The 27545-nt window shown below is 51.1% G+C and overlaps 3 protein-coding genes across 3 annotated transcripts; 2 read left to right on the forward strand and 1 right to left on the reverse strand.

Annotated features, from left to right (window-relative positions):
• Window positions 1-867: 867 nt before the first annotated feature.
• ATPAF2 (ATP synthase mitochondrial F1 complex assembly factor 2) lies at window positions 868-6599 on the reverse strand. Its single transcript, XM_030285130.4, has 8 exons — window positions 6355-6599; window positions 5130-5174; window positions 4662-4807; window positions 4137-4234; window positions 3204-3284; window positions 2953-3065; window positions 2081-2196; window positions 868-1472 (listed from the first exon to the last, which is right to left on the reverse strand). The coding sequence occupies exons 1-8, from the start codon at window positions 6497-6499 to the stop codon at window positions 1335-1337; spliced, it is 882 nt and encodes a 293-aa protein (XP_030140990.4). The 5' UTR covers window positions 6500-6599; the 3' UTR covers window positions 868-1334.
• Window positions 6600-6692: 93 nt separating this feature from the next.
• On the forward strand, window positions 6693-12353 carry GID4 (GID complex subunit 4 homolog). Its single transcript, XM_030285134.4, has 6 exons — window positions 6693-7042; window positions 8144-8203; window positions 8915-9022; window positions 9667-9768; window positions 10756-10886; window positions 12030-12353. The coding sequence occupies exons 1-6, from the start codon at window positions 6830-6832 to the stop codon at window positions 12091-12093; spliced, it is 678 nt and encodes a 225-aa protein (XP_030140994.1). The 5' UTR covers window positions 6693-6829; the 3' UTR covers window positions 12094-12353.
• Window positions 12354-15652: 3299 nt separating this feature from the next.
• Window positions 15653-25911, forward strand: DRG2 (developmentally regulated GTP binding protein 2). The gene is made up of 13 exons (XM_030285129.4): window positions 15653-15811; window positions 16946-17106; window positions 18332-18421; window positions 19450-19510; window positions 20470-20560; window positions 20899-20971; window positions 21110-21200; window positions 21378-21475; window positions 22337-22413; window positions 23087-23175; window positions 24010-24068; window positions 24476-24529; window positions 24616-25911. The coding sequence occupies exons 1-13, from the start codon at window positions 15748-15750 to the stop codon at window positions 24700-24702; spliced, it is 1095 nt and encodes a 364-aa protein (XP_030140989.1). The 5' UTR covers window positions 15653-15747; the 3' UTR covers window positions 24703-25911.
• The last annotated feature ends 1634 nt before the right edge of the window (window positions 25912-27545 follow it).

Below are 27545 nucleotides of genomic sequence, written 5' to 3' on the forward strand. Positions count from 1 at the left end.
CAAAGCCCTGTCTCTTCCATCACATTGGCACAAAGCCCGTGCAGACAACTCAGACCTGGTCACAAGGGGTTATGGATCAGCTGTGAGCTGATTGAACCAAATCATTGTAGCATATCATGCCTGAAAGCTTCGGTACCTGCAAGCTCAGTGGCAGGAACCTGTGAGCCGCTGGCACGAGGCAGCAGCTCGGGAGAGGAACACTCTCCATCAAACCACCCCCGAGATAACAGCAGGTTTCCAGCTCAGCAAGCACAAGGCTGGCGGGGGCTCCGTATGCCTGGGAGCCTCATCTTCTCACCCCTTCTCACAATCAGCTTTCTGCAGCGTGAGCAGAGCAGCCCCCAGCCAGCAGGAAGGGAAATCAATGGTTCCACAGGAGCTCACGCGCCGCCGCTCTCGACAGCCAAGTGAGGAGTCATTAATTCCCCTCCTTGCTTGGTGACAGGCGCTGCCACGCTCGCCTGTGGGCAGCTGCTGAGGAACGGTGCTGGCCAGGGCGCTGCTGCTCCAGGCAGGCAGCAAGAAGGTGGGGAGGTTAAACGAGAGGGTGGCTCTCGTGTGTGTGCTCGCCAGGGGCAGAGCAGGTCTCAGAAAACCTCGTGGCTGGTGCTGCCTGTCAAAAACAGATTCAGCTCATCATGCTCTGTGCTTCTGCAGATGGCTGGAACACAGGTTTTACTCCTCTTGCTCCACAACTACACAGTTGTCTCCTTGCTACTTCCTCAGCTGCATGGAGTGGTTCACACAGTAGGTAGTGTCTGCTCTGGCCTGTGATTTTTAATACCTGGAGCCATCCCAGCACCTGCCCACAACCTGGCAGCTCAGGACCCACCCCACAGTTTGGTGACTAAAACAAAGACACACAGCTTTTGGTACCTCACAGGGGCGAGTCTTTAATGGAACACAGAGACCCTGGTGTTACAGACAGGCACGCCGAGGGATGAACAACAGATGCAGTGGAGTCTGTTTTCAGATTTCCATAACAAGTGTGTGTCAGGAGCTGGCAGCTATGAAGACATGTGGCATATGCTGGGTATGTCTGTGCCGTGCCCTGCCCAGGAAGCTGCTTCTTCTCTGGGAGCTCCTCTGATGAGTTACAGACACCAGGAAAGGACAGAGCTGCTGGCTTGGGAATTCAGAGGAAATCACCTTGACCTCTCCTCCTTGTGTGCTGCAGTGCAGGAGGCAATCCAAGTGAAGAGTTGCCCACAAAACCACAGCACATGAAGCTGATCCCAGGAAAAGTGGAATGGCAGAAAGGTGGCTACCATCCACTGGGGTCAGGCCAGCAATTCCCAGCTGGACATTTTCTTTCTCTGCCCTGCCCAGCTGCCTCAGTCCTGCAACAGCTTGTGTTTTACAGATGAGCTCTCTGAGCAGAGGTGAACAAAGAGAGTCCCAGCTGCCGTGCGAGCACGCAGCTCACACAGGTCGTAGTCGTGGGCCCACTCCACGTTGCCCCAGCGCCGAATCTGAAGGAGAGGAGGAACATGGATTATACTCAAAGCAGCTCAACAACTCTCAGCTTCCCTTCTGGTGTTTGTGAAGCACAGGTAACCCCCCTCCACCCCCAGGAACTGAGATGATCCTCGACTGCTGAGGCAGGGATATCTTGAGATCAGGATGTGCTTCATCTGTACTGGGGTCTGAGGCAAAGCCTCTTAATGGGAGGATGAAAAGATTCCCAACTTCAGCCACTTTTGGGACAAGGAGAGCTTCACACCAAGCTAATTTCCAGCAAGCTTGATATCTTGGTGTCTACCAAAGCCTCCAGGCTGGATAACCCTCAGCAGGAGAAGTCAGCCACAACTTTTCACTTCAGATTAGAGAGGGAGAAAAGCAGCCATCTGGGCTCTGTGAAAACAAACTGGCAGCCCTGGGAGCACTCTGGGCTGGTGTGCCCGTGGTGTTGCTCTGCAGCAGCACGCTCCAAACGCTCTCAGACACGGAGACTGGTGGAGTGGAACGTCTCCTGCTATAGCAGGCACTTCCCCTGCCAGTTATTTGTGGTGGGGGATGCATTTGTCATGCTGAGATTATTGCTATTTGAATCATAGGGCTGTTTTGTAACATAATTTACCTGGTATTCTTCCTCCAGGCGAGACAGAAGAACAGCTTTCTCTACTGTAATGTGCCTGTCAATCAGGCTCATGGACAGAATCAGTGATTTCAGCTGGGTGATTACAAATTCTATACCTGGAAGGGAATAACCCAAACCAAACAAGATTCATGGCTGTTTTCTGCAGCATTACAGCAGCATCTTCACAGCTCTGAAGAGACAGGCAGGCTGTGGTAACCCCTCAGGGAGGGCCAGTGATCCTCCCACCTGCACCTGGGCACTCAGACCTGTGGTTAACACCAGGCAAGAGGACTGTGCTGGCCCTGCCACCGCAGTGGCAAAGGCCATGTCCTGGGCACCACCTCCTTTTACTCTGACACAACCTTTCCCTGTGCAAAGGGAAGAGATATCCACCCAAGCCTGAGAATTCTGTGTCTTTTGTGGGTTTCAATGCCTGCTGCTCATTCAGGTCTGGAGCAAAGCAAACCTCCCTTCATTTCTTTATCTTTTGGTGTCATTCAGATGATTCAGGCAAGATTAAGTGGGATATAAGGATAAAAATGTGAGGACAGTGCACAGTGTGGGCACTTTGAAGTACTAAGCCTGATTTCTTTTCCTGGTAACAACAGCTAGGGATTAAATCATTAGAAGGTTTGGCATTAAAGAAGTTATTTGTGCTAAGGTGGAGCAAGCAGCTCATGGGACAGCACAGTCAGATCCTGAACATCAGTGGCACTGAAAAGAATCCCTGCCTGTGACAAAAGCAGGTCAGGGCCTGGCCTGCAGATTTAAAACATAAACCTCCACACTTGGAGCAGGAGAAGAAAAACATTCCAGTCACTCTCCTGCCCCGAGGAGAGGAACCAACTCCTCACTGGCCCAGCCCCGCTCACCTTGCAGGGCCCACATGTTGTAGGATGCCAGATGGCTGACAAAGGTCTCCTTGGTGCTGGCTGGAATGTTTGGCCCCAGGATGCTGGTTGAGGAGCCAATTGTCACATTGTACCTGGAATGATCACCCACACCCTTAGCAAAGCCCAGGGGAAAGGCCCAGGGCTCATGGAGCTCGTGGCCCTGACTCTTCTGAGCTCCTGGGCTGAGCAGGGCAGGGCCTAAAGCAGCCAGGAACCCTTTGAGCTCTCACCTTTTCTCAGCCCAGGCGATCACAGGATCCCACTCATTCTTCTGTAGTTCTGCCAAGGCTGGAGGCTCCTCCACACGATAGCTGGGACATCACAGAACAAAACCACACTGGATGGTCACTCCCAGGCTGGGACACACCTCTGGAAAGGACACCGACCCCACCAGACCCACAGCAAGTGGAACAGGGACCTGCTGTCCACCCAGGCAGCAGTGACAAGGAACAATGACCCAACCCTTCCCTAAATTCAATGGTTTTTGTTATTTCAGGAAGGACAATTCTGTCTTACTACAAAACACGGCAGTGAAGCAGCCAACTGAAAACTGCAGGCAGCCCCAAGCCAGACTGAAGTGAGGTTTAGCAGTTAGAGGGTACAAACCCCGCTGCAACTCTCTGTGGGGCCACTCCTGCTTCTCCTTGCCCAGTGGCTCAGCTCAGCATTCCCCAGTCTGACCAAAGCCACAGGGACAGGTGGGGGAAGCCTGTTCCTCTCTCTCCACAGGAACTGTGCAGCTGCCAGTGGAGGAGCCTGGGCATGAACAGGCTTGATCCTACAAGGAATGAAGGGCATTTTGGGACTGGTACAAGTAGTCTCAGCTACCTGTACTGGCACAGGAATACCAGGGACTGGCTGACAGAGCCCCACAAGCCTTTCAAAGATGTTTTCTTTTCTCCAAGATCTTCATTTCCCACTGCTCTCACCCTTGCCCAGCAGGGAGGTGTCCAAAACAGAGCTCAACAGAGGACCAAATCCAGTTCTCCTTCTTTGGGTGCACAGACTCCAACCAGGTTTGCAAATGCAGGACTGATCTAAACTAATTCAAACCCTCAGGCAAAAACCAGCACAGAGCCATGTCATGACTGGGTGAGTACAGATGTCTTCCCTCACTTTACCCAACCCTCTTTCCAAAATCCAGCTGGGTCCCCATCTCATACCAGACTGTGTCTGTCTCCAGGAACTTCACAGCTGCTCGGATCAGCTGCGTTTTGTTTCGCTGCGTGGGATTGTCCAGCGCCGTGTTGCACAGAGTGGTCTGGGGATAAAAGCAGTTGAAACTGCTGTTATTCCAGGCTTGAAAAAGCAGCAACTTCCATGGTACAATGCCAAGAAGAAGCAGAGGGATCTGTGGCAAATGAACAACTGAGGGGTGCAGGGTTACAAAATGGCTAATGTACTAAGTATCTTCTCAAATCTTTCAGAATCCCTGGAAACAGCTTATTAAGCAGCAGGGAAGAGGGGCCAAGGACTGTTCCAGAGATTGCTCTATTTCCTTCTGCCCCTCACTATTCCAAATAACACTGTCCAGCCCCTTCTCAAGTTCCCCTAAGTGACACAGATTCCCTCTGGACAGGCACCTGGCCAGCCCAGAGAAAGTCCTTTCTGCTCAGTAGGAGCAGGACAACCTGCTGCCTCCACATTCTGCATTTGGAGGTCTCAGCACTCCACCCTGCCGTGCTCACCAGGTGCATTGTGTAGAACTTGATGGTGTCTTTCTGGGAATCCCACTCTGTTGCCACTGCAATGGCCAAGGCCTCGCTGGGGACAGTGAAGAGTTTGGCCTGGGGCGTTTTCAGCTTTCGGTGGTCCAGGTTTATTTCAAAGCCTCCTGGGGAATCAGAGTAGAAATCCTGGGGAATCAAAGAGGAGCAGGCACTAAGGAACAACAGACAACCCCACAGCAGGAGCAGATTCAGAGCTGGAGCTGAGAGGAGCAAGAGACCAGGAAAACTCAGGTTCCCCACCATCACTTGGATACACTTGGTCCTGGAAGCTGCTTCCCACCATGCAGCTTTGCTGTAGATGAGCAGGGGGCACAGCAGCTGGTGACAAACCTGCCACTGACACAGCCTGGGCTGCAGGTGCTGATGTGGGGTGGGGTGATGACACCTCTCCTAGGGATCAGCCCCCCCATCCCATCCCATACTCACCTTCCCCCTGCGAGATGCTCACGTTCTGGTAGAACCTCTTCCTCTCTAGGGACAGAAACAGAAGGCAAAGAGAACATTCAGAGGGCAAACAGAGAATGTCCAGTGCCTTCCCCTGCTCCCCATCACAGCTCAGAACAGACAGAGCTTTGCTGCTGTCAAGGTGGTAACAAAAATCCAGCCCTTCATCCACAGTTTCCAAGCTGTCAGCTGCAGTGAGCTCCCCTCAGCAGGGAAGCACCAGGAGCAAAGAGAATCAGCTCCAGTCCTGCCAGGCTGGGGGCTCAGCTGCCTCAGAGTGTGGCAGGGCTGGTTTCCCAAGCAGGCCTGTCCCACCTCTCCTCAGGAGTTCTGTTTCAGGGTCAACCTTTCCAGATTCTACAATTACACTCACACTGGATAAATTAATCCCCAAAGGACGTTGCAGCTCAAACATCTCAGTCCAGCTCAGGAATATACCTGCTCCACCAACAAGATGAGCCGGAGGAAACTTCAGGTCTCATTTTAGGAGCAGCATCCTTTGCTACCAGCACTCCTACCACCGTGAGAGCAGGATTACACCCATCCCAAAGGCTCACACCCCTCCCACAAGGCAGGAAGAATCCACGAGCCATTCCTCTGACAACAGTAAGCAGGCTGTAAATCCCAAACCCATAAATCTATCTCGTGAAGGACACAGCAAACAGGTCAGGCTGCAGGTCTGCTATTCCAGGCTAAAACCAGCACATTCCCGCTGAGGAAATGGAAGGATTTGCTCAGGCTCGGCAACCTGTGAGTTTTGGGGCCTCAGGCACAGTTCTAAAAACAGATTAAAGTGTGTGTACCCCAGAGGAGCCCCGAGGCTCATCAGTGACTCCCAAAACCTTGTCATGAGTCACCGCGACGCTGCAGCCTCACCTCCGACAAAATGAGATTAATTTTACTGTTTTTAAACCCACGTGATGGGATACGTGAGCCAGAACATACCTGAACCCCCTCGTCTGAGTCCCATTCCCTCAAAACCCCTAAAACCCAACAAAACACAAAACCAAGTGTAACAAACTGGTTCAGCGAGGGCTCGGCCGTGCTGCCAGCGAACCCTGCCCGCTCCAAGGACACATTAACACCAGGGAAAGGGCGCGGGGGACAGCCCAGCACCGGGGCCGTGCCGACCGTAGCCCTGCCCTGGGTGACCCCGGCATGAGGGTCCCCACGGGAGGATCCCCCTCCCCAAACGCGGCTCCCTCACCTGTCGGCGGGGCATAGGCCCGGCGCCCACATGACCCCACCGGGCCGCTCCCAGAACGTGCAGGAGGCGGTCGGGGGAGCCGAGCGGGCAGGGAATGAGCCCACCACAACCGGCGACAGCCGCGCCACATCGCGACAGACGACATAACCACCTCGTCCGCCCCGCGCTCAGCACCGCTCCCTGGGCGCCGCCATCTTGCCGCCGGCCGTAACCAATCCGCGCCGCCTCCATTTAATAAAAACTACATTTCCCAGCAGCGCCGGGGAGGCAACACAACCAATCAGCGCCCGAGCGCCGTGCCAGCAGCCAATCAGAGCTAAGAGACGCCCCTCAGGCACGCGCGCGGAGGCGCTGCCAGGAGGCCCCGACCACAGCGGCGGCGGCGGCCGCGGCGTGAGGGAGCGGAGCGGAGCGGGCGGCGTCCCCCGGCCGCACCCCGGCCCCGGCCACGCTGGCGCCAGGGGACCCTCCCGAGATGCCGGTTAGGAGCGAGAGGCACCGCACAGGAGGGGCGGGAGGTTCATCCTCCTCCCCTGCTACCGGAGCGGCCGCCAGCAGCTTAGTACCGCCACCCCCCATCAACACGGCGCAGCCTGGAGTGGCCACTTCGCTTCTTTACAGCGGGGCTAAGTTCCGCGGGCAGCAGCGCAGCAAAGGCAACGCTTATGAGGTGGAGGTCGTCATGCAGGTGAGGGGGAATAGCGTGGCGAGCCTGGCTTTGGCAGGGTGGGAATGGCCAACGCGGCCTGAGGCGAGACGGGGTCCCCCCGTCTCGCCTCAGGCCGCGTTGGCCATTCCCACCCTGCCAGCCCCTTGCGACAGCACCCGCATCACCCTTCCCCTCGATATTAGAAGGAATTTCTCTCAGAAAACATCACTAAACATCATAATATGCTGCTTAAGGATGTGGTGGAATCACCATCCCTGGAAGTGTTGGAGGAAAGACTGGACGTAGCACTCAGTGCTGGTGAATCAGTCACAGGATGATCTCAGCTCTTTTCCGACCTCAGTGGTTCTGTGATGATTCTAAGCTTTTATGGTCATTTCTCCACGTTCCTGGTGGGATTTGTGCTCTGCTACACGCTGCCACCTCGCAGGGGCTGGTTGTGGTTTTGTGCTTTAAAACGCTGTTTTTTTTGTCGAAAACGTGGCTGGTTTGCTTGTGTCAGCTGAAGAGAAGGGGGTTGCCTGCTCTCCCTGTGCTGAGCACAGGGAAACGTTGCTGTCCTTTGATCACAGGTGGAGAAGATCCACCTTCTCACCGGTGGAGGTTTGTACTTCCCTGAATAACTCACTGTAGATCTGGAGATGTCAGGGAAAAGAAAAAACCCCTTGGAAAATCCCTGCTTTTAAAGGAGCAGGCAAATCCTTGCCTAATTTCTGCCCAGCACAGGCAGAGAGATGCAGCCTGATAACTCAAAATGCAGGTGGCATAAAAGCTTTAAATTTAGGAGAAAGGCCTATAAAATGCTGGGGGTGTGGGTGATTCTCCCAGGGATGCTTTTTCTTGGAGAACACTGTGAGTCAGATCCCTTCCTGCTGTAAAGGGGATTTGCTTCCTGCTGCAGAGTTCTTGGGAGCAGGCCTGGGATGTGGAGGCTGCCAGAGGTGAGCTGGGCACCTGCAAATGATCTTTCCAGGTGGTTCCCATCATGGAAAAGGGCTGTGAATGTTGGGCAGTGGGTACCAGCTGGAACTGAAATTATCTTTGGAAGGGTTAGAAACTGCTTTGGGTCAAGCATGCACCTTCATGCCTATTTTTATGGTTGGACTTTGCACTCTTTTCCAGCATGTGGATATGGAAAATTCCTATCTCTGTGGATACTTGAAGATTAAAGGCCTTACAGAGGTGAGTGTTAACTGCAAAACAGCACAAAAAGGGGCTCTGTGAAGGCTTTTTTTTTTTTTTTTCCTGGTGGAGTGAGAGAAGCTGCTGCCAGAAATGGGAAGTGAAGGGGGTGAGCATGGTGTAGATTTGATCAAAGGGGATCAGCTGGGGAGTGGTGCTGGCTGTAAATGTCACAGGTAATCATCCAGCTGGGAGCTCCATGGAATAATTTACAGTTGGAAAAGCCCTCTAAAATCACTGAGTCCAACCACTGACCCAGGACCCAGCCAGGTCCACCACTTCCCTGGGCAGCCTGTTCCAATGTTTAACCACTCTTTTAAATTGTTTCTAATATCCAATCTAAACCTCCCTTAGTGCAATTTGAGGACATTTCTTCTTGTCCTGTCCCTTGTTCCCTGGGAGCAGAGCCTGACCCCCACCTGGCAGCCCCCTCAGCTGCTTGTGTTCCAAATCCTTCCCCACAGCCCAGCTCTGACATGGCTCCTGGCTTCATAAAATGAAGAGAGAGGCAGAGAAAGGCTGGAATAAGGGCATGGAAGAGTCAGCTTGGAGAGGTGTGGGGCAGGATGAGGGATGGGAGGAGCAGCAGCCTCAGATGACCCAGAGTCTCCCTGGGAGATGCTTTTTGCTGAGTGCATGGAGCTTTGTCTGCTCTTGGGTTTGTGTCTGTAGGTGACAATTGTGACCCCACCTTTGTCTCTTCTCTGCCAGGAGTACCCAACCCTCACCACGTTCTTCGAGGGCGAGATAATCAGTAAGAAACACCCATTCCTAACACGCAAGTGGGACGCCGACGAAGACGTGGATCGTAAACACTGGGTAAATAAATCTGGGGGCACAGGGTGGGTCTGGGCTGCTGGTCTGGGGGAGAGGGGCAGTGTGTGCCCATGCAAGAGCTGGCAGAAAGGCCTGGAGACCTCTTCTTTTTGCTGTCTCCTTCCTTCTCCCCTGGGATCTTTGTAAATAAAGGTCTCTTCAGCAAGCTATGATCTGTGATGAGGGAAGGGATGTTTTGTTTTCTACTTGTTTGCCTCGGGGTTGGGAGGGAGCAGAGCAATCCCTATCTCTTGATCCCCTAAGAGAACACAGTCGTTATTTTTGGAGATTTATTACAAAATGGAATGGAGAAGGGGAAAGGGATCCCACAAGCATAGGTAGAGTAGTTGGTACCTGTGTCCCTGCTCAGGGCAGGGTGTACCTGTTGCTGTGTTGTGAGGCCACAGCAGCCACCTGATCACCCCCTCTGCCCTTGACCTTGGCTGTTGTTTGCCAGGCGTTGATGTTTGTTGTATTTCTGTCAAAATATCTTCCTCTGGAAGTACAGGAGCTTCTCCAGCCAGGCTGGATATTGCTGTGAGTGTCAGTAGATTTCCCTCCTAAACAGCAGCTGGTACTAGAAGTTCTATTCCTGGAATAAACATCCTGAGCTGTTTTTTTTTTCTTTGCTTTTTTTTTTGTTTCAGGGAAAGTTCCAAGCTTTTTACCAGTATGCAAAAACATTTAACTCTGATGACTTTGATTATGAAGATCTAAAAAATGGGGACTATGTCTTCATGAGATGGAAGGTAAACCCTGCCTGTCTCCTTCTCTGCTGAGCTGCTTGCAAGGCACTGACAGAGATTTGAGATGTCTCAGAGCTTTTCCAGCCATGATGGTTTAATAGAAGAGCTCACCCTGCCAACCCCAAAACCCACTGTACTTGCAAGTTCCAGTATGACTCTTGTCTAGCCAGCTAATTTTGTCCTTAAGGACTGCAGTCATGGCTAAAAACACAACAGGAAAATCTTGCTTGGTGATGCAGCAGAGGATGAGAGAATTGATGTCTCCAGTCCCTGTGTGGGGCCTGTGTTTGATGTTCTGGCCAGTCTGCAGCTCCATTATTCAGCTGGGATCATCACAGAGTCACCATAGACTGCTTTGGGTTGGAAGGAACCTTAAAGCTCATCTTGTTCCATCCTCCTGCCTAGGGCAGGGACACATCCCATTATCCCGGGTTGCTCCAGGTCCTTTCCTTGGACACTTCCAGGGATCCGGGGGTACCCACAGCTTCTCTGGGTACTGTGTGCCAGGGCCTCCCCACCTTCACAGGGAAAAATGTCTTCCCAATACCCCATCTAACCCTGCCCTCTGTCAGTGGGTAGCCATTCCCTCTCCTCCTGTTACTCCATGTCCTTGGCTGGAAAGTTCCTCTCCAGCTTTCCCATAAGCTCCCACAGGTGTTGAAAAGCTGCAGTGAGAACTCCCTGGAGCCTTTTCTTCATTCTCAGGCTCTGACTCCCAGTTTTGCAATGGGCTTCTGGCTTGCAGGGGACAGGTGTTGAAACTGATCTCTTGCACTCTCAAAACTCATTCTGTTCTCAGTTTTCTGCTTCCCTGTGAGGTATCTGCAGTGGCAGGTGGTGAAGGGACACTGGTCTCTGCTCTGGGCTACTGAGAGTGAGGGAGTGCTCAGCCAGGAATGTCTTCATGTTAGTGGGTGCCAGTATTTGGTTTGGGAGGGTGGGGCTGTATTTGACCAACATTTTAAGATGCAGCCTTTGTTTTGAATGCAGGAGCAGTTCCTAGTCCCAGATCACACCATCAAGGACATCAGTGGTGCTTCCTTTGCTGGTTTCTATTACATCTGCTTCCAGAAGTCAGCAGCATCTATAGAGGGCTATTACTACCATAGGAGTTCAGAATGGTAAGGAAACTTCCTGCCTCCTGAAGACTTAAACCAAGCTGTGACTCCTCTCCTGCTTGTCCACAGCCTTGGGAGTGTTCAGGCAGGAGGTTCAGGCTGGTGGTTGGACCTTGGGGCTGAAGGGGAGGTGTGGGCCATGGCTGGCCTGAGCAGACTGGTGTAGCCCATTGGTATGGTATAAAGTGCTGCCCTTATGGAAAAGGGGAGGAAATTTGGGATGGCAGGATGGAGGAGCGAAGATTACACAGGGTCTGGGGAAGTGCTGTGAGGGAGCTCAGTTCTCTTTCCTAAGGAACAGCTTGGCTGTTGCTCCCTTCAGGCAGAAATCTTGTCAGGCCAATGTTTCTGAAGTCCTTGGGGTGTTGCTGTTAAGACAAGAGAACAGGCAGGGCTAATTGGTGGGTTTTTTGTTGGAGACAAGTAGCTGTGGAGGGCTCTTTTCCCTTGCATCATTGTCATGAGCAGCAGGTGGATGGCTGGAAGCTCTCAGGGGGAGGGAAGGGACCAGGAGGCTTTCAGACACATTCCCTCTAGCTGAGCTTTGAAAGACTCGTGTGTAATTTGCACTTGTAGCAAACACTGTTTGAACTTGAAAGTTGTTGAACTTCAAAGGAATTCAAAAAAACCACCACAGTCAGCCCACCTGGAATGCTGCCTTGCTGCAGGTGGCTCAGAGGGACCAGAGTGGGAATTACAGGATCATTAAGGTTGGAAAAAACCTCCAAAATCATCAAGTCCAACCTTTGACGAAATACTGCCATTCCCACTAAACCCTAAATGGAATGTCTGTTTGATTTTTGAGCACTTCCTAAGGATGGCAACTCCTCCACTTCCCTGGGCAGGCCATTCCTGGTCTCAACCACTCTTTTAGTGAGGAATTTTTTCCTCATATCCAACCTGAACATCTCCTAGCACAACTTGAGGCTGTGGGAAAAGAGCCTGACCCTCACGTGGCTGCACCCTCCTGTCAGGGAATTGTAGAGTGATGAGGAACGATGCTGAGTCCTGCCAGGATTTTGGCACGGTGGGAAGTGGGTGCTGGATGCCTGAACACCCTGGGTGTGTAAAGGGGGAGAGAAGAGCAGCCAGCAGAGTGGCTGCCAAGCAGGAGCTGTGTGTAATCCTCTCTTCCTTCTCTGCCAGGTATCAGTCATTGAATTTAACGCACGTTCCCGAGCACAGTGCTCCTATCTACGAGTTCCGATGACAGCTGTCCACATCTGATAGCGCCCAGAAGCAAATGGGCAGGAGAGCATGGCCTGCCAGGAGAACTGTGTCCCTGTGGGAGCACGGGAATGCACGCTTCTCTCCTGCCCTTGGACTTGAGAGAGAGAGACAGAGCGAGAGAGAGCCTGGATGTTAACTCACCCAGCCCGAGGAGCTGCTGGAGCTTGATTCTCCCTCTGTCGAGTGGCCATTTGATCTTTACTCTGGTTTTAAGCTACTTTAATGCACTTTCTTGTTGCACAGCTCGTTTCTCTGTCACTGAAGTTCCTCCCAGCTCTCTGGAAGCTGTTTCTCAGTAGCTGGAATCAGTGCTCTGGCCTCTATATAATAAGGAAATGTAAGCTCAGGGCTTATATTTTCTTTGTTATATCCTGATGTGGGTTGAAATCACCAGGATTCAGGTTTCTTGCCCAGATTTCCAGCTGTGATGCTCCCAGAGCCAGGTCCTGGGTGTGAGACTCAGCTGTGGAGTCTGTTGGGGAGTGTTGGCTGAGGTAAGGCTGGAATGAGGCTTTGCTGGCTAACAAGGTTAGCTGGAGCTGCAGATCTTTCAGGAACACCGGCGCTTTGGAGCTGGAAGCTGTTCCTGTGTCTGGATACGCCATTGGGAATTAATTTGATGTACGGACTTCCAGGCTCTCAGTAAAGTGGATCTGAACTCTGCTTGTAGGTGTATATTTGCTCTTAACTTTTTTTTTTTTACCCTTAACTTAAGTAAAAAAAAAAAAAAAAGACAAAAAACCCACCTTTTATTAAAAAAATATATCTATTTTTATGGCTCCTTTTCCAAAGGACCCTATGGCAAATGCACAAGTACTGGATTCCATGTTACCGTTTTCACATTGAAAACCAGGAATGTCTGTGTTTTTATATCTGTATCCAGCTAAGCTTTGGGAACATAAACAGAGCACAAACGCTGAGCAGAGTCACCCTGGGACCTCTCAACGTTTGTACTCCCTCTTCATGCTTCACCACCATTGCTTGACACCTTTTTACAAGGAAAAACAAGAAAAAAGTTTTTAAAAAACCCTTCTCAGTAGCTCCCTGTGACTCTGAATGTTCCAAGTGACATAAGGCTCCTGTGCCAAAGCGTGTGTGTGCGTGTGGGGTGGTTTTTTTAAAGACACTTTAAAACTTGGCCTCAGTTGTGTTTTTACCTTGTCAGCCCCACCTGTGGGGCTTTGTGAGAGTTGAGTTTGCCTTTTTTCTGGCTGTTTTAAAGCCCAGCTTCCTCCAGGCAGACGTGTGGTATGGCTGGTGCTGAGGATGGATTTTCCACCTGGGAGAGGAGATTGAAGCATCCACGTGCTGGCACGAGGTGCTTTGGGTTTTGCTTCTTTTTAGCTAATTTCCCTTTTGGCAGCAGTTATCACTTGTTTAAGCCTTAACAAGGGAGGATTCAGGGCTTGGAGAGTCCTTTCCTCTGTTCCAGGTTGGGATTTGGAGTGCCTGGTCTCAGGAGATGATGTGGAATTTGCCCGCCTCGCGTGTGCTGCTCCGTGGATTAAATCCTTCTCCCCGTGAGCAGAGATGCCTGGGGAAGAAGGGAGAGACCTGGCCCTTCCCAGGGACTGTGTGCTGGTGCTTTGGCTGTTGCTGGGGGATGTGCAGGGACAGTAGTGAGGTGATTTGGGGCTGTGAGCAGAGCACTTTGAAGTGTGTTCCTGTTTTAATTTGTTCCTCTTGGAGGAACTCAGCCCCTTTGGAGGAGAGGGGTTTCCTCATGGGTGGTGCTGGGAGATTGTCCTGGTTTTGGAGGTGAAAACCAGTGGTGCTGCTCCACTGTGACCAAGTGTGGGGGTGAAACCTCCTTCCCAGGTGCTGTGTGAGTGCAGGGACCCAGCTCCAGTGGCTCTTCCCAGCCCTCTGGAGCTGTCTGTGCAGTGCTGGTGGTGGCACTGGTGTCCCTGTGCTCCCCAGGGCTGTCAGTGCCAGAGGGACACTTGGATTTCTGATATGGTTTAGTTGAATTAACCCTGTCTGTTGGCAGAAGCTGAGTTAGGATGGTCCTGGGAGTGTTTAACATGTGTAACTATCCCTAAACCAATGAAGTTGGGTTTGGTTTTTTTTAAGACTTGATACGTTATGTGAGAAGGGTGTGGAAAGAGCATCCTGCTCTGTGCCTGCCTTCCCACCATCCTGAAGGGAATTTCAGCTTAGATCCAGAACTGTCTGGATGCCATGTGTGGCAGGAGCAGAGCAGCTTGTGGAGCTGAGGGTTTTGCAGGGGCTATATTGGTGTGTGGATTTTCCCTCCTCAAAGGCCTTTGCTTTGGTTTTTCCTTTTCTTTGACCTGTTTGAGTTGAGGGGAGATGTTCTGTACGTCGTGGTGTGGTGAGAGAGAATGGCCCAGGGGAGGATTTGGGGGGCAGAGGTGAGAAATGGGGTGTTTGGGTTTGGGAGAGGATGTGGTGTCTCTTGAAGCACTTTGGCTGCAGCAGGGTGGCAATGTGGGGGCCGAGGAGGAGTTTTGTGGAGCGATCAACATCCAAATTAAACATGAATTCTGTTGAAGGGGTCTGTGTCCGTGTGTGTTTGTCCACCACAGCACTTCCTGGTTCCAGGGCGTTGCTGTGCTTCATCTCCTTCCTTGAGGGCTTCTCCAGGAATTCCAGCAGCTTCTGATGGCCTTAATTCACAGACTCTCAGAATTATTAAAGCTGGAAAAGACCCCTGAGAGCATCGAGTCCAGCCTGTGACCGATCGCCACCTTTTCACTTGGTGGCACTGAGTGTCACATCCAGACTCCAGGGATGGGGACTCCACCAACCTCCCTGGACAGACTGTTCCAATATCTAATCACTCTTTCGGGATAAAAATTCCTCCTGATGGTGAACCTGAACCTCCCCTGGCCCCTTGAGGCAGTTTCCTCGTGTCCTGTGGCTGGGTACCGGGAGAAGAGCCCGATCCCCGCCGGCCCCACGGTCCTTTCAGGACCTCCAATTGCGGCCACTCGCCCTGACCTCAACATTTCCACACTTGCAGGATTTCTCCAAAACTGCAGCTGACATCAACTGGGAACCTGTGTGATCTTAGAGCCCCGAACACCACCTCTAAGCAGATACCAGAGCCTGGGGAAATGACTTATTTTTCCCATGGAAAATGGCCTCCAATTGTCGCCCTGGCTGACAGTGGCATCCTGACCTCAACTCTTCCAAATTGTGCAGGATTTCTCCAAAACTGCAGATGCCATCAACTAGGAGACTGTATGATCCTAGAGCCCCAAACGCCACCTCTAAGCAGATACCCAGAGCCTGGGGAAATGTCTGTTTTTTCCCTTGGAAAATGGCCTCAAATTGCGGCCACTCGCCCTGGCCGGCAGTGGCGTCCTGACCTCAACATTCCAATTTTTACAGAATTCCTCAGGATTTTCCAGCCTTAATTAGAGGAGCAGGAGGAGGCAGTCCCGGTGAGGGGCTGGCTGCTTTTTGAGACCTTTCCCTTTCAGCCTCTCGGTACCTCTGTCCCCACCGGGGCCACCTCCCTGGGGACGCTCCCGGCGGCGGCGGGCGGAACGCGGGGCGCGGGGCTCGGGGCGCGGCCGGAGCTCGCAGTGCGGCGCGGCCCGGACGCGTGGCGGGGACGGACGGCGGGGCCGGCGGCGCTTCCGGCGGGCGCGGAGCGGGGCCCGCCATGGGCATCCTGGAGAAGATCTCGGAGATCGAGAAGGAGATCGCCCGCACGCAGAAAAACAAAGGTGCGGAGGGCGCCCGGGGGCTGAGGGACCCGGGGGCAGTGGGCGAGCAGGCGGGCTGGGCGTTCTGGGGGGCTGGGTGGGGGGCACAGGTGGTGTGTGAGTTATGAGGGGGCTGAGAGGGAAGAGGGGACCCGGAGCTGTGTGGGGAGTCTGTGGGGCTGGGAGAGACTCTGGGAGGGGCTCTGTGGGGAGGGGAGGCAGGATCGGGGGGTTGTGAAGCTGGGGGGTCTTTGGGGACACAGAGGGCTGGATCGGGGGTGCGGGGGCTGGGGAGCGGGGAGAGCCCTGGGGCTGTGCCAGGGGCCCTGGGGAGGGCGGGGGCCGCTCTCTTTGCTGCCCTGCAGCCGCTGCCCTCCCGGAGCTGGGAGGGGAGGACTTCTCAAGTCCCGCTGGCACAGGAGGCTCCTGTTCTTGGGGTGCTCTGGGGGCTCCCCGTGAGCTCTGCCAGAGCTGCTGCTGGGCTGTGGTAAATAATAGAAATAAATCTGTAAGCTCCTGGTTTCATGCCCTTATCTGTTACAAAGCCAGACAGCTACCTTCCTTTATTTTCTGATTCAGGTGTAAATTCAAGCGTTTTGCTAGGACTGAGGCAGGAAAGTACTTTCACACATGTCAACTCTGGGTTAAATATGTCTTTAAAAGTTGACAGGAGGAAGGGAAAATAACCTGGTCGTTTTGGGGTGCTGAATGTGAGCAGGTGTAAGGAGGGGCTGTTTCCAAGAGGGGCTGCTCCCCCTGTGACCTCTCTCTCCTGAACTGGCTCCCTTCATTCCTGTTTTCCTCTGCCTTGCTCCTTTAACTCGGGAATCTTTTTGGCTGTTTCCCTCCACTCTGACTTTGTGCAGCTCCCTGGAAAGTTCGCTCTCCATGCCCAGGGTTCCAAACAGTGATGAAGAAGAATACAGACAGTAGAAGCAGAAATTGTTTTCTCTTTCTTCTCTCTGTGTTCTTCTATGAAAAAATCTTGAGAGGGAGAAGAATGTGTTTGCTACACTGGGAGCAGCTCGGTGCCTGGCCATGCTTGAGATGCTGACCAAGATCCATAAGTGTTTCCTTTTTAGGAAGGTTCTCACTCCCAGAAGTGAATCACCAGCAACTTTCTGCCAACCAGCTCTTGGCTTTGTGTCATTGCAGCCACAGAGTACCACCTGGGCCTGCTGAAGGCAAAGCTTGCCAAGTACAGAGCCCAGCTGCTGGAACCCTCCAAATCGCCGGCTGCCAAGGGCGAGGGCTTCGATGTGATGAAATCAGGAGATGCCCGGGTGGCACTGATCGGTTTTCCTTCTGTGGGGAAGGTCAGTCAGGCTTTGTGCTCCCTCTGCCTCCAGCCTGGGCTTTGCAGTGTGTTGTACGTGCAGGTGAACCTGGTGGGGAGAAATGGTGTCTGACTCCAGCTCAGAAAGCTGAATGATTTCTTTATTATAACTATGCTATAATACATTAATACACTGTTCAAAGGATATACTAAAACTACAAACCTACTTTTCTAACTACCATAACTCACAACTCTCTGTTGAGAGCCCACCCCACAGGTGGGTTGGATTGGCCACCAGGCTCAAACAATCCTCACCAGAATCCAACCCAGCAATCACCCCAGGGAAACAATTCTCCACACACATTCCACATGGGAAAAACAAGGAGCAGAAATTGAAATTGTTCTCTCTTTCTTCCCTCTGTGCTCCTCTATGAAAAATCCTGAGAGAGAGAAGAATGTGCCTGCCACAGCAGTGGCTGCAGAGCAGGTTTGGGATCACAGCAGTGTGGAATGGTTTGGGTTGGGAGGCACCTTAAAGCTCCTCTGGTGGGATCCCACCTGGAGTCCTGTGCACAGTTCTGGTGTCTCCAGCATGAGGAGGACGTGGAACTGTTGGAGCAAGAGGCCACAAGGTTGGAGAGAGGACTGGAGAGTGGAGACCAGCTGAGAGGGTTGGGGCTGGAGAGGAAAATGTTTTGTGGAGACCTCAGAGGAAAGGCTACAGGGGAGATGGAAATGGATTCTTTGTAGTGGCAGGAAGAAGGGGAATGGGTTCACACTGAAAGAGGGGGAATTTAGGTGAGATACATGGAAGAAATTCTTCCCTGTGAGGGTGGGGAGGCCCTGGCACAGGGTGCCCCTGGATCCCTGGAAGTGTCCAAGGCCAGGGTGGATGGGGCTTGGAGCACGCTGGGATAGGGGAAGGTGTCCATGGCAGGGGTGGAATGAAATGGGCTTTGAGGTCACTTCCAACACAAACCCTTCCATGATTCTGTGATCTAGCTGAAAGCTAGAGATGGGGAAACACTCCTTCATGTTGTCTGCTCTGCCCTGTGGAACTTGTTATTGCCTGAAAGTTGTTCTTGCAGGGCTGAGGAAAGAAAAAACCTGATTTACTTGAGTTCCATCACAGTGGCACCACCTCAGTCCCTGTGCCTGGAACAGCCACAACACAACTTCCACAGCCTGAGGAGCACTTTGGTGTTGCTTGTTTTGCTGAACCTTCTCATTTTCCTGCCTGCTGATGTTGATCTCTTGCATTTCAGTCCACGTTTCTGAGTTTAATGACCTCGACTGCCAGCGAGGCCGCGTCCTACGAGTTCACCACACTGACCTGCATCCCAGGAGTGATAGAGGTGAGCAGGGTTCTCCTCCAGCTGTGTAAATGTGTTTGCACCAGCCACACTTGTGCTGCCACTAAGGAGCACATGCATCCAAGGGTCTCCAATGCTGAATTTTGCTTTAAACTTATGAGTGCTGATGTAGAACTTCCCTGAAGTCTTCAGGATTGGCTGCCTGATCAGGATCTTTGTGCTGCTCTTGGACTGACCAGAGCAATACAACAATTCTCAGCTGAATTTTGTATAACCACTGTCGGTGCCAGTGACCAGCTGGCTGCAAACCTTGACAGATTTGTTTTTAATGAAGCTTTACAGAGGCAATCTGTGCTGTGATCACTTTCAAAACAAAATGCAGCTATTCCTGTCCTTGAGGGGTTTTATTAGTGGTGACCTCAGCATCCATCAGGAAAGCAAATGATAAAGGGCATCAAACTGAAAAGTGTCCAAGAGTAATGAGGAAATCTGGGTCAGGAGGGAAGAGGGAGTTAAATAATGAAAGTAACTATATTAGTGGGAAAAGGAGTTTAATGTAATACATTCAAGCAGAGCTGTGAGCTGCAGCAACGGCTGGAGAGCCAATGCCTTGCAAATCCTAGGGATAAGAGTCTCCTGGGTTTTTTCCTGGTACTGTATGACCTGCAGCACCCCTGAATAATTTGATCTGTCACAGTAAGAGATGTGGCACTTGTTCATTACTGAGTTTTCTCATTAGACCAAGAAAAGAAGGGTTGTTTTTCCTTTCTGTTCCCCAAACTTGGGAATGTGTGACTGCTGTGCTGTTTTCCTGCTGCTTTGTCCAGCAGGATGCTTTAGGGGGTCTGGATCTAATGCAAGCTGTGTGTGCTGCTGAACACAGCCCATAGCTCTGGAATTTGCCTCAGGACAGAGCCATGAGCTTTGTGCAGGGTTCCCCTGGCCTGCCACTTCCATCCAATTCCACTCTCCACAGGATGTGGACCCCCAGCACGTGTTTGGGGCTTTTGGGGCAGCTCAGGTGCCCTGCGAGAAGCTTTCAACTTTCCATCCTTCCATTTCCCTTTCAGTACAAAGGAGCCAATATTCAGCTGCTGGATCTGCCTGGAATCATCGAAGGAGCAGCTCAAGGTTGGCTCACGTCTGTGTTCTTGTACAGGAGGGATTTGCCCTCAGTAGTGCCCCTGGGTGTCTCAGATACACACAGAGGTTTCCTGGGCCGAGAGTTCCTACATTGTCTTTCCAAATTTTTGAGTCCTTGATCCTATGTGAGGCACGATTCCTGTCCCTGAGCCCACAGAAGGGTCTATATGTAGCACAAAGATGGTTTTCTGGAGGTGGGAGCCAAAGCAAGCCAGTCACTTCTCACATCCTTGCCTGAGTGTTAAGTGGCTCATCTGTTTTCTGGTACTGAGGAAATCTATAGAAAGATGCTGGAGAGGAGGAGGGAGAATTACAGCTAAACACTAACCTTGTTTGAGTAATTCCCTGAGTTCCTGCCAGTCCTCCCATGACTCCTGATTCTGGGAAGAGATGCTGGCTTTGTTTCTCTGTGTTGTCATTGTACCCCTTGGCTGGTTGTGTCTGAAAATAGCTTAGGAAATCAGGGAGTCATGGAACATCTGGGAAGGGACCCATAGGGATCATCCAGTCCAACTCCTGGCCCTGCACAGGACACCTCAACAATCCCACCCTGTTCTTGGTGTTGTCCAAACCCTCCTGGAGCTCTGGCGGCCTTGGGGCTCTGCCCATTCCCTGGAGAGTCTGGGCAGTGCCAACACCCTCTGGGGGAAGAACCTTTTCCTAATATCCAACCTAAAGCCTCCTGACACAGCTCCAGCCATTCCCTTGGGTCACTAGAACAGTGCCTGTGTTTCCTAAGGCACCTTCTGGCACTGATCTCCTCCGTGCTGAGCTCTCTGTGCAGCCTGGAGCTGCTGCCAGGGCTTCCAGCAGCTGACTGCAGCCAGGACAGCACTGCAGGATCTTTTTCCTTGCTTTCAAGCTGCTGCATGGGGCAGGATTCCCCATCTGTCAGAGCACTCAGCTGGTTCCTCTTGCTGATGTGCATCCCCCTCCTGTCTCCCCAGGGAAGGGCAGAGGCCGGCAGGTGATCGCTGTGGCCAGGACAGCAGACGTTGTTATCATGATGCTGGATGCCACCAAGGGCGAGGTGCAGAGGTGAGTGTGAGCTGGGCTCTGGGCTTGAAAACATGCCAGCCCCCTGAGGAATTGTGGAGAGCACCTGGGGAATGAGGAGTTAAAGTATTGAGTACAAGATGGGGGTTGTATTCCATGAGAAGCATCCTGCTGACCAGAGTGGGTGCTCAGCTGAAGGGTCATTCCTACAGCACAGCTGTCAGAGATGGGAATGCAAACCTGGATTTCCACCACAGACTCTGACCTGCATTAGGGGGTTTTAGGCTTGTGGCAGGTCTGTATCAACACAAAAATCAAAAAGGGAAAGGTCTGGGTGTCACCTGGCCAGACTCAGTCTCACACGTGCTGTGTCCCTGAAGGGCCTTGCTGGAGAAAGAACTGGAATCTGTAGGAATCCGGCTGAACAAAAGCAAACCAAATATCTACTTCAAGGTGAGGCTTCCTGAGCTCCTGGAGACACAGCTTGTCTGCTCAAAGCTGAGCTCACTCTGTGCTGCCCCTTGTGTTGGACAGGCTGAGGGGGCTCTGGGTTTTGCAGAATGTTCTTACTTGCTCTTTTGCCTCCTGCAGCCCAAGAAGGGTGGAGGCATCTCCTTCAACTCCACTGTCACGTTGACTCAGTGCTCTGAGAAGCTGGTTCAGCTCATCCTCCATGAATACAGTATCCTTTCCTAATATGGGAGACCCTTAAGCCATCAGCAGCTCATGGTTTAAGTGCTTCCTGCTGTGGGACAGCCTTGGTGTCACCTTGGTGCTGACTGGTTGGCATCAGGCTGTCACCAGGGAGCTCAGCCTGTGTGGTGTGTTGGGATTTGGGCCTTGACAGTGTCCACCTCAGAAATCTTCAACGCTGAGGTCCTGTTCCGAGAGGATTGTTCCCCTGATGAGTTCATAGATGTGATTGTAGGAAACAGGGTCTACATGCCATGCCTTTATGTGAGTATCCTGGGCAGCCTGGCTTCTGTCACACCCAACATCTCTTCTGTGCCAAAGGAAATGTTGGAGCTTCACAGAATTGTGGAACAGTTTGGGTGGGAAGGAACCTTAAAGCTCATCTCATTCCACCCCTGCCATGGGCAGGGACACCTTCCAGTATTCCCAGAGTGCTCCAAGCCCTGTCCAGCCTGGCCTTGGACACTCCCAGGAATCCAGGGGCAGCCAAAGCTTTTCAGGGCAACCTGTGCTAGGGCCTTCCTGCCCTCACAGGGAGGAATATTTCCCCAATATCCCATCTAACCCTGCCCTCTCAATTTAAAGCCATTCCCCCTTGTCCTATTACTCCATGCCCTTGTTCCTGGCTTCTAAAACAGTAACGAGCTGGGGTTTAAGAGGTGGAAAACAGCTCGACAGGGAGGTTTTTATAGGCTTTGGATGTGCAGCCGTGTGCTGTGTGTGCTCCCTGGGCCCTCTTGTGGCTGGTGCTGCCCTGGAGCAGCAGAGTTCCAATCCCAGTGCCGGGCTTTGCTCCCACGTGTGGAGCCTCCGACTCCCCTGCTGCCAGCTCTGAGCTTAACTTTTCACATCTGGTCCCTTGTGTGCCAGAGGTCCCTTATGGGCTCTGTTTGTAGCCACTGGGTGTGTATGAAATCAAAGAACGTGTTCCAAGGCATCCCAAAGGGAGAATTTTAGAAGGCCAAAATTTATATTCAGGCGTCTGAATTTTTATTGTTTGTTTTACTGAGAGTCTTGGCTTATCTTCTGACAAGATCTGTGTTTCTGTTTCAGGTGCTTGAGATTTCTTTGTACATGTTGCTGAATTGCCTTTTTAAGGGCTGTGTTGTTTTCTCTTTGGTTTAGGTTTATAACAAGATTGACCAGATATCCATGGAGGAGGTGGATCGTCTTGCTCGGAGGCCCCACAGTGTTGTCATCAGGTAGGAGCTGTCACATTGCCTTTTCTCCTGCTCTGCCTGGTGTGGGGCTCATTTCACACCCCTTTCTCTAGCTTCTCCCAGGAAGGGACTTCTCCCAGGGCTTCTGGGGTGAGAAGCAGAGCTGCTGTGCAGCTTTTCCCAGATTTCCTTCCCCTGGAGAAGCAGGCAGCTTGGCTGTCTGCAGGACAGAGTCAAACAGTCTGGCTTGTTTCCTAAGAAGTGCTGATATATCTGTTGGGGCTTTGCTGCTTCCATCCTGTTCACCCTTCTGAATCATGGATTGGTTTGGGTTGGAAGGGACCCTAAAGCTCATCTCATTCCACCCCCTGCTGTGGGCAGGGACACCTTCCTCTAGATCAGTTTGCTCCAGGCCCCATCCGACCTAGCCTTAAACAATTCCAGGGATGGAGCATGAAACTCTCTGTACAACCTGTTCCAGTGTTTCTCCACTCCTTTACTAAGGAATTTCTTCCTAATATCTAATCTAACCCTGCCCTCTTTCAGTTTAACATCATTTTACCTTGTGTTTTTCCTTTCATTGCCTCATTAAAGACTTTCCCCTCATTAAAGACTTCCCCCTCATTCTCCAGCACTTTAATAAAGACATTTCACCTTGTTCTTCTGGATGCCTAAATCACAGCAGCAGTAAACAGATGATGCTGGTGTTTTGCAGCTGTGGCATGAAGCTGAACCTGGACTACTTGCTGGAAAAGCTCTGGGAGTACCTGGCACTCACCTGCATCTACACCAAGAAACGGGGACGTAAGTGACCATGAGCTGAACAGAAGTTTGAAAGGCACAGATGCTGCTGCTGCTTGTGGAAGGCAGACAGGGATGGTGCCTTGGAAATGCTGGAATTACACCTTCCCTCATCATCCTTCAGCTCTTGGCAAATACTTCCTGCTCTGTCTGATCCTGCCATGAGGGGATCCCACCATGGCCTTCCTGTTGTATTTTACAAGAGCTGAATTTTCATAAGTCTTTGCATTATAGAGGGGAGTAAAGTGTGCAAGTTCACAGCTTTTTCCTTGTTATGCACGCCGTGATGACCTGTTTGGCCTGTCACAACCCAGAAGTTTCCTGTTCCTGCTGCAAGAAATTTGGTGATTCCCATGCCCTTGGAGGTGACTTTGATCCTCCTTTTGCTTTATAACCCACTTGCAACTTGTCCCAATAATTAATGCACGTCTGTAACTTGTTCTATTTGGTTGTGAGCAGCTGAACTTGGGTGGATGTGAGGAGATCAAGGAATTTTCTGAGCTTGTTAAGCTCTGAAATCTTGGGGATTTTGGTTTTTCCTTGAGCAGCAGGTCTGTTTTGACTTGGGTGGTTTTGTTTCTCTTAAGTCAAGGGTTTGGGATGGAGTCAGATCAGGTGGTTGTGAGGAAGGTGCTGACTGTGTGGAGTGGGTAATTGCACTTGTGGGTAGTGGAGAGCTGATTTGATGCTTTTAGGTACTGGATCCCTGTTCTGTCTGGGAGCAGGAAGGAGGAATTTGGGAGTAGTAAGCACAAGGTGATGTGAGATGGTGTCAGCATTTTAAAACACTCTTGATAGAAATCCAATGCTTTTTCTCCCCCTTCTGCTTCTCCACAGAGAGACCAGACTTTACAGATGCCATTATTCTACGGAAAGGGGCCTCTGTGGAACATGTGGTAATTTTTCTGCATCTTTTACATTTCCCTGTGTGCAGAATGCAGTTCCTCCTGGACCTGCTGTGATTTGTGCTCCATAAAGCTCAGGACATGTCAGTGTTTGGTTGTGCTTCTCCTTTTGTTGCCTTTTATCTGCCTTAGGTTTCTTTCACAGCTGCTATAAAAGGTTTAAACAGTAATTATTTAATGCAGCCCAGTGAAAAAACACATGGAAACAATAGAATGGGGCTTTATGGGATTGATGATTCCTGTATCTGTTCTGTGTGGTTTCAAGTGCTTTTAACTGGCTCTTAAAGTTTTTATTGTAAATTCTGGCATAGACTTGAGTTTCTTTTAATTCCTGTGTATTGAACAAGTTGTTTGCAAAGTGGTGAATGTAAATACTTCAACTTCTGCCTGTCTTGCAGTGCCATCGGATTCACAGATCATTAGCCAGCCAGTTCAAATATGCCTTGGTGTGGGTAAGTATTAGACAGCAACTGGAATCCCTGTCTTCAGGTGTCTCTGACTGGTCTTCTAACCCTTCTCCCCATTTTTTGCTTCAAAGGGGACCAGCACAAAGTACAGCCCTCAAAGAGTGGGCTTAACCCATATGATGGAGCATGAAGATGTCATTCAGATTGTGAAGAAGTAACTGCTGGTGCCTGGCCTTGCCTTTAATCACTGCAATTGGAACTGACCATGTAAAAACAAAACAAAACACAACAAAAAAAATGAAAAAGAAAAAAAAAAAGGGATATGTGTTCCAGAGCCAAGAAAGCTTCTGTGAAGCTCCTTCTCTTGGAGAAAGGCAGAAAATGAGGTTACTGTGCTTGCAGGTGGGGATGGGGAAGATGGGTTTCCAGCTGGCAGCATTTCAGGCCAAGTGATATTTCTCAAAAATTTAAAAGGAGCCAGTTCTTCTAGGGCACAGTTCCACAGACAGCAGTGTCCTGCCCCTTGTGGGGTTTGCACATGAATCCATGTGCATTCCCAGTGGGAAGTGTTTGGGTTTGTGTGGAAAAAATCTGGCCCTGTGCTTTGGGCTGAGAGAACATTGCTGATGCTTTGCTGCTTATCCATTCACTTAATTCAAGCATTGATCTGAAGCAGAATCAGAGTTTTCCCTCCCCTGCTTGCTGGACACATTTCTGCAGCTGAGACAGCCCCTATTTTTAATGGTCCCACCTCAATTAACATTAAAACCTGGCATTCTGTGCCTCTCCATAGCCTTGCAGTGGGGTTTGTAGGACATCCTGGTACTGAGACATGAGAAATTAATTTGGTAATGGTTAATTAGCCTGGCCAGACTGCAGTGGGGTATGATCCCAGAGCTGTAGTCTGGGGTGAGGATTCATGTCTGTCATCTCATTGATTGAGGAACTGCCTTGGGAGCTTCCTCCTTTCTTGGGCAGGAGTTGTCCTGCCCTTCAGTCCCCAAGGTGGAGGTCTCATCACCCACGCCCTAAATTCCAGTTGCAGCTCTTTGGAGCTCAAGGTACCACCCCATGCTGTGAGTTTTAGCCCAGCTGTTACACATTGCTTGTCTGGATATTGTTCATCAGAAATCTGGGATTTTTGTAATCATGCTTTTCCATTGAATACTGTTGCTAAACAATTCAGAGTGCCTGATAGAAGACAGTTCTTGCCTTCTGGGATCAAGAGCTGCCAATAGCTTTTATTTTCTTTCATTGGAAAAGGGTTTGGTCTGACGTGGATGCAGAACTCTGAGGACAGGTGTGACACCTGTCTGAGCAGAGTTCCTTCCCTCCTCCCTGCTCCTTCCCACCCCTCACAACCTGACTGAGCAGAAATGGAAGGATTATTTTATTTGAGAAAATAAAAAATTGTTATTTCATGTGAATGGTGGGTAGATGGCTTGGTGTGATTCCTAACTCTCTTTTTTACCTTTGGCCACCTGAGGAATCCTGGATGGTGTCAGAGGACATTGAGGGTCAATAGAAGGTGAAGTGGCTGCAAGAGACTGGTGATGGGAGATAAATACATACTATACACAGTGCCCAAGCTAAGAAGGTGACTTTGAACTCTGTAAGTTCCCTTCCCTGTTCCTGGCTTTGTTCACAGCTGGGGTGCAGAGGAAATCCTGACCACAGAGGCAGCAAGTGGAGAACAAGCTCCAAATGATCCCCATTATCCCTGTCTGGCAGTGGAAAGCCGGCCCTTCCCGGTGTGAGCTGGGTGGGATGCTGTTCCAGCACATTAACTCACCCTTCCCATTTCCCACGAAGGTCACACAGGCAGAGTTGCCTTCACAAAGACTAATTTTGGTTTCGTTTTGTCCCTTAGTTTCTGACTTTTTCGTCCAAATCCTGCAGCCTGCCAAGCCTTGGCATGGAGCTGGGCAGCCAGAAGTGCTGACAGGGCTTCATGCTCAGCCCAGGTAGTGCTGGGAGCCAGGGGGTGCTTGGTGTGAGGCTGAAATGCACAGTGTTACCTGCTAAAACCTGTCCTTGAATAGCTGCTGCTACCTCCGTGTGGGTTTCAAATTGATTTTGGCATATCATTGTTAAAACCCCCTCTGCCTAATTAGCTTCATTTAGGAAAATGGGCATTTTATCCTCTTCAAAATGAACAGATACATGATTAAAATTGGAATGGGAATGAAGTAAAAATAGTTAAGCTAGAAGGAGCCAACTTATTTTTTCAGAGAGTAGCTTTTTTGGCAGCAAGTTTATAGCTGCATTTGAAAATGCACCATTTAATTGCAGTATTCCTTCTTCCAGGAGCGTCCCTAATTGTTCAGCACTTATGTTAAAAGCAGCAAACGTTGCAGTTTGTGCTAGAGTGAGTTTGCCTCCAAGAGATCTCCAAGTCCTGAAAAGACAAGGTCCAAAGGGCAAGGGGGAAATCTGCTGCAGCATTAGGGTTGTACTGGAGCCTCCTGAGGTTTATGGAATTTGCAGTATTTCAGTATTTAAAGGGGCTTATAAAAAAGGTGGAGAGGGACTTTTCACAAGGGCATGCACTGGCAGGGGAAGTGGGAATGGTTTTAGATTGAAATGGGTGATACAGATGAGGTGTTCAGAGGAGATCCTTCCCCTGTGAGGGTGATGAGGCGCTGGCACAGGCTGCCCAGAGAAGCTGTGGCTGCCCCATCCTTGGAAGTGTCCAGGGCTTGAAGCAACCTGAGATAGGGGAAGGTGTCCCTGCCCATGGCAGGGAGTGAATGAGATGAGCTTTGAGCTCCCTGCCAACCCAAATCATTCTGGGATTTTATGCATTCTCACTGGGGAGCTGCTGAAGGGAAATGTGATCAGACTCCCCTTGTGTGTTGGGAGAAGGGCTCTCCAGGAGGGTGGGTGCAGGCAGGAGCTGTGGATTTGCCCCCAGAAGAGCAGCACCCTGCATTTCTCTGCTCTAGGAGGAAAGCCTTGCCTAGATGATGATCGGAGGAAGCTGCCCTCAGCAGCCCTGCTCTGTGCTCCTGCCCTTCCCTTGCTCTTCCAGCTGACTCCAGGCTCACTGATGCTGTTCCCA

Source organism: Taeniopygia guttata, chromosome 14, assembly GCF_048771995.1.
Source record: "Taeniopygia guttata chromosome 14, bTaeGut7.mat, whole genome shotgun sequence".
Classification (NCBI taxonomy): domain Eukaryota; kingdom Metazoa; phylum Chordata; class Aves; order Passeriformes; family Estrildidae; genus Taeniopygia; species Taeniopygia guttata.

What these genes read in the sequence shown, in the direction of transcription:
- GID4 (XM_030285134.4), top strand. Translation starts at nt 6,830, where the DNA reads ATGCCGGTTAGGAGCGAGAGGCACCGCACAGGAGGGGCGGGAGGTTCA. An exon ending in ACGTGGATCGTAAACACTGG is followed by an intron (nt 9,023 to 9,666) that starts GTAAATAAATCT and finishes TTTTTGTTTCAG; the next exon opens with GGAAAGTTCCAAGCTTTTTA. An exon ending in ATGTCTTCATGAGATGGAAG is followed by an intron (nt 9,769 to 10,755) that starts GTAAACCCTGCC and finishes TTTTGAATGCAG; the next exon opens with GAGCAGTTCCTAGTCCCAGA.
- DRG2 (XM_030285129.4), top strand. Translation starts at nt 15,748, where the DNA reads ATGGGCATCCTGGAGAAGATCTCGGAGATCGAGAAGGAGATCGCCCGC. An exon ending in CCGCACGCAGAAAAACAAAG is followed by an intron (nt 15,812 to 16,945) that starts GTGCGGAGGGCG and finishes GTGTCATTGCAG; the next exon opens with CCACAGAGTACCACCTGGGC. An exon ending in GCTCATCCTCCATGAATACA is followed by an intron (nt 21,201 to 21,377) that starts GTATCCTTTCCT and finishes TGTCCACCTCAG; the next exon opens with AAATCTTCAACGCTGAGGTC.
- ATPAF2 (XM_030285130.4), bottom strand. Translation starts at nt 6,499, where the DNA reads ATGTCGTCTGTCGCGATGTGGCGCGGCTGTCGCCGGTTGTGGTGGGCT. An exon ending in GAGCATCTCGCAGGGGGAAG is followed by an intron (nt 4,808 to 5,129) that starts GTGAGTATGGGA and finishes CTGATTCCCCAG; the next exon opens with GAGGCTTTGAAATAAACCTG. An exon ending in ATCGCCTGGGCTGAGAAAAG is followed by an intron (nt 3,066 to 3,203) that starts GTGAGAGCTCAA and finishes TGATCATTCCAG; the next exon opens with GTACAATGTGACAATTGGCT.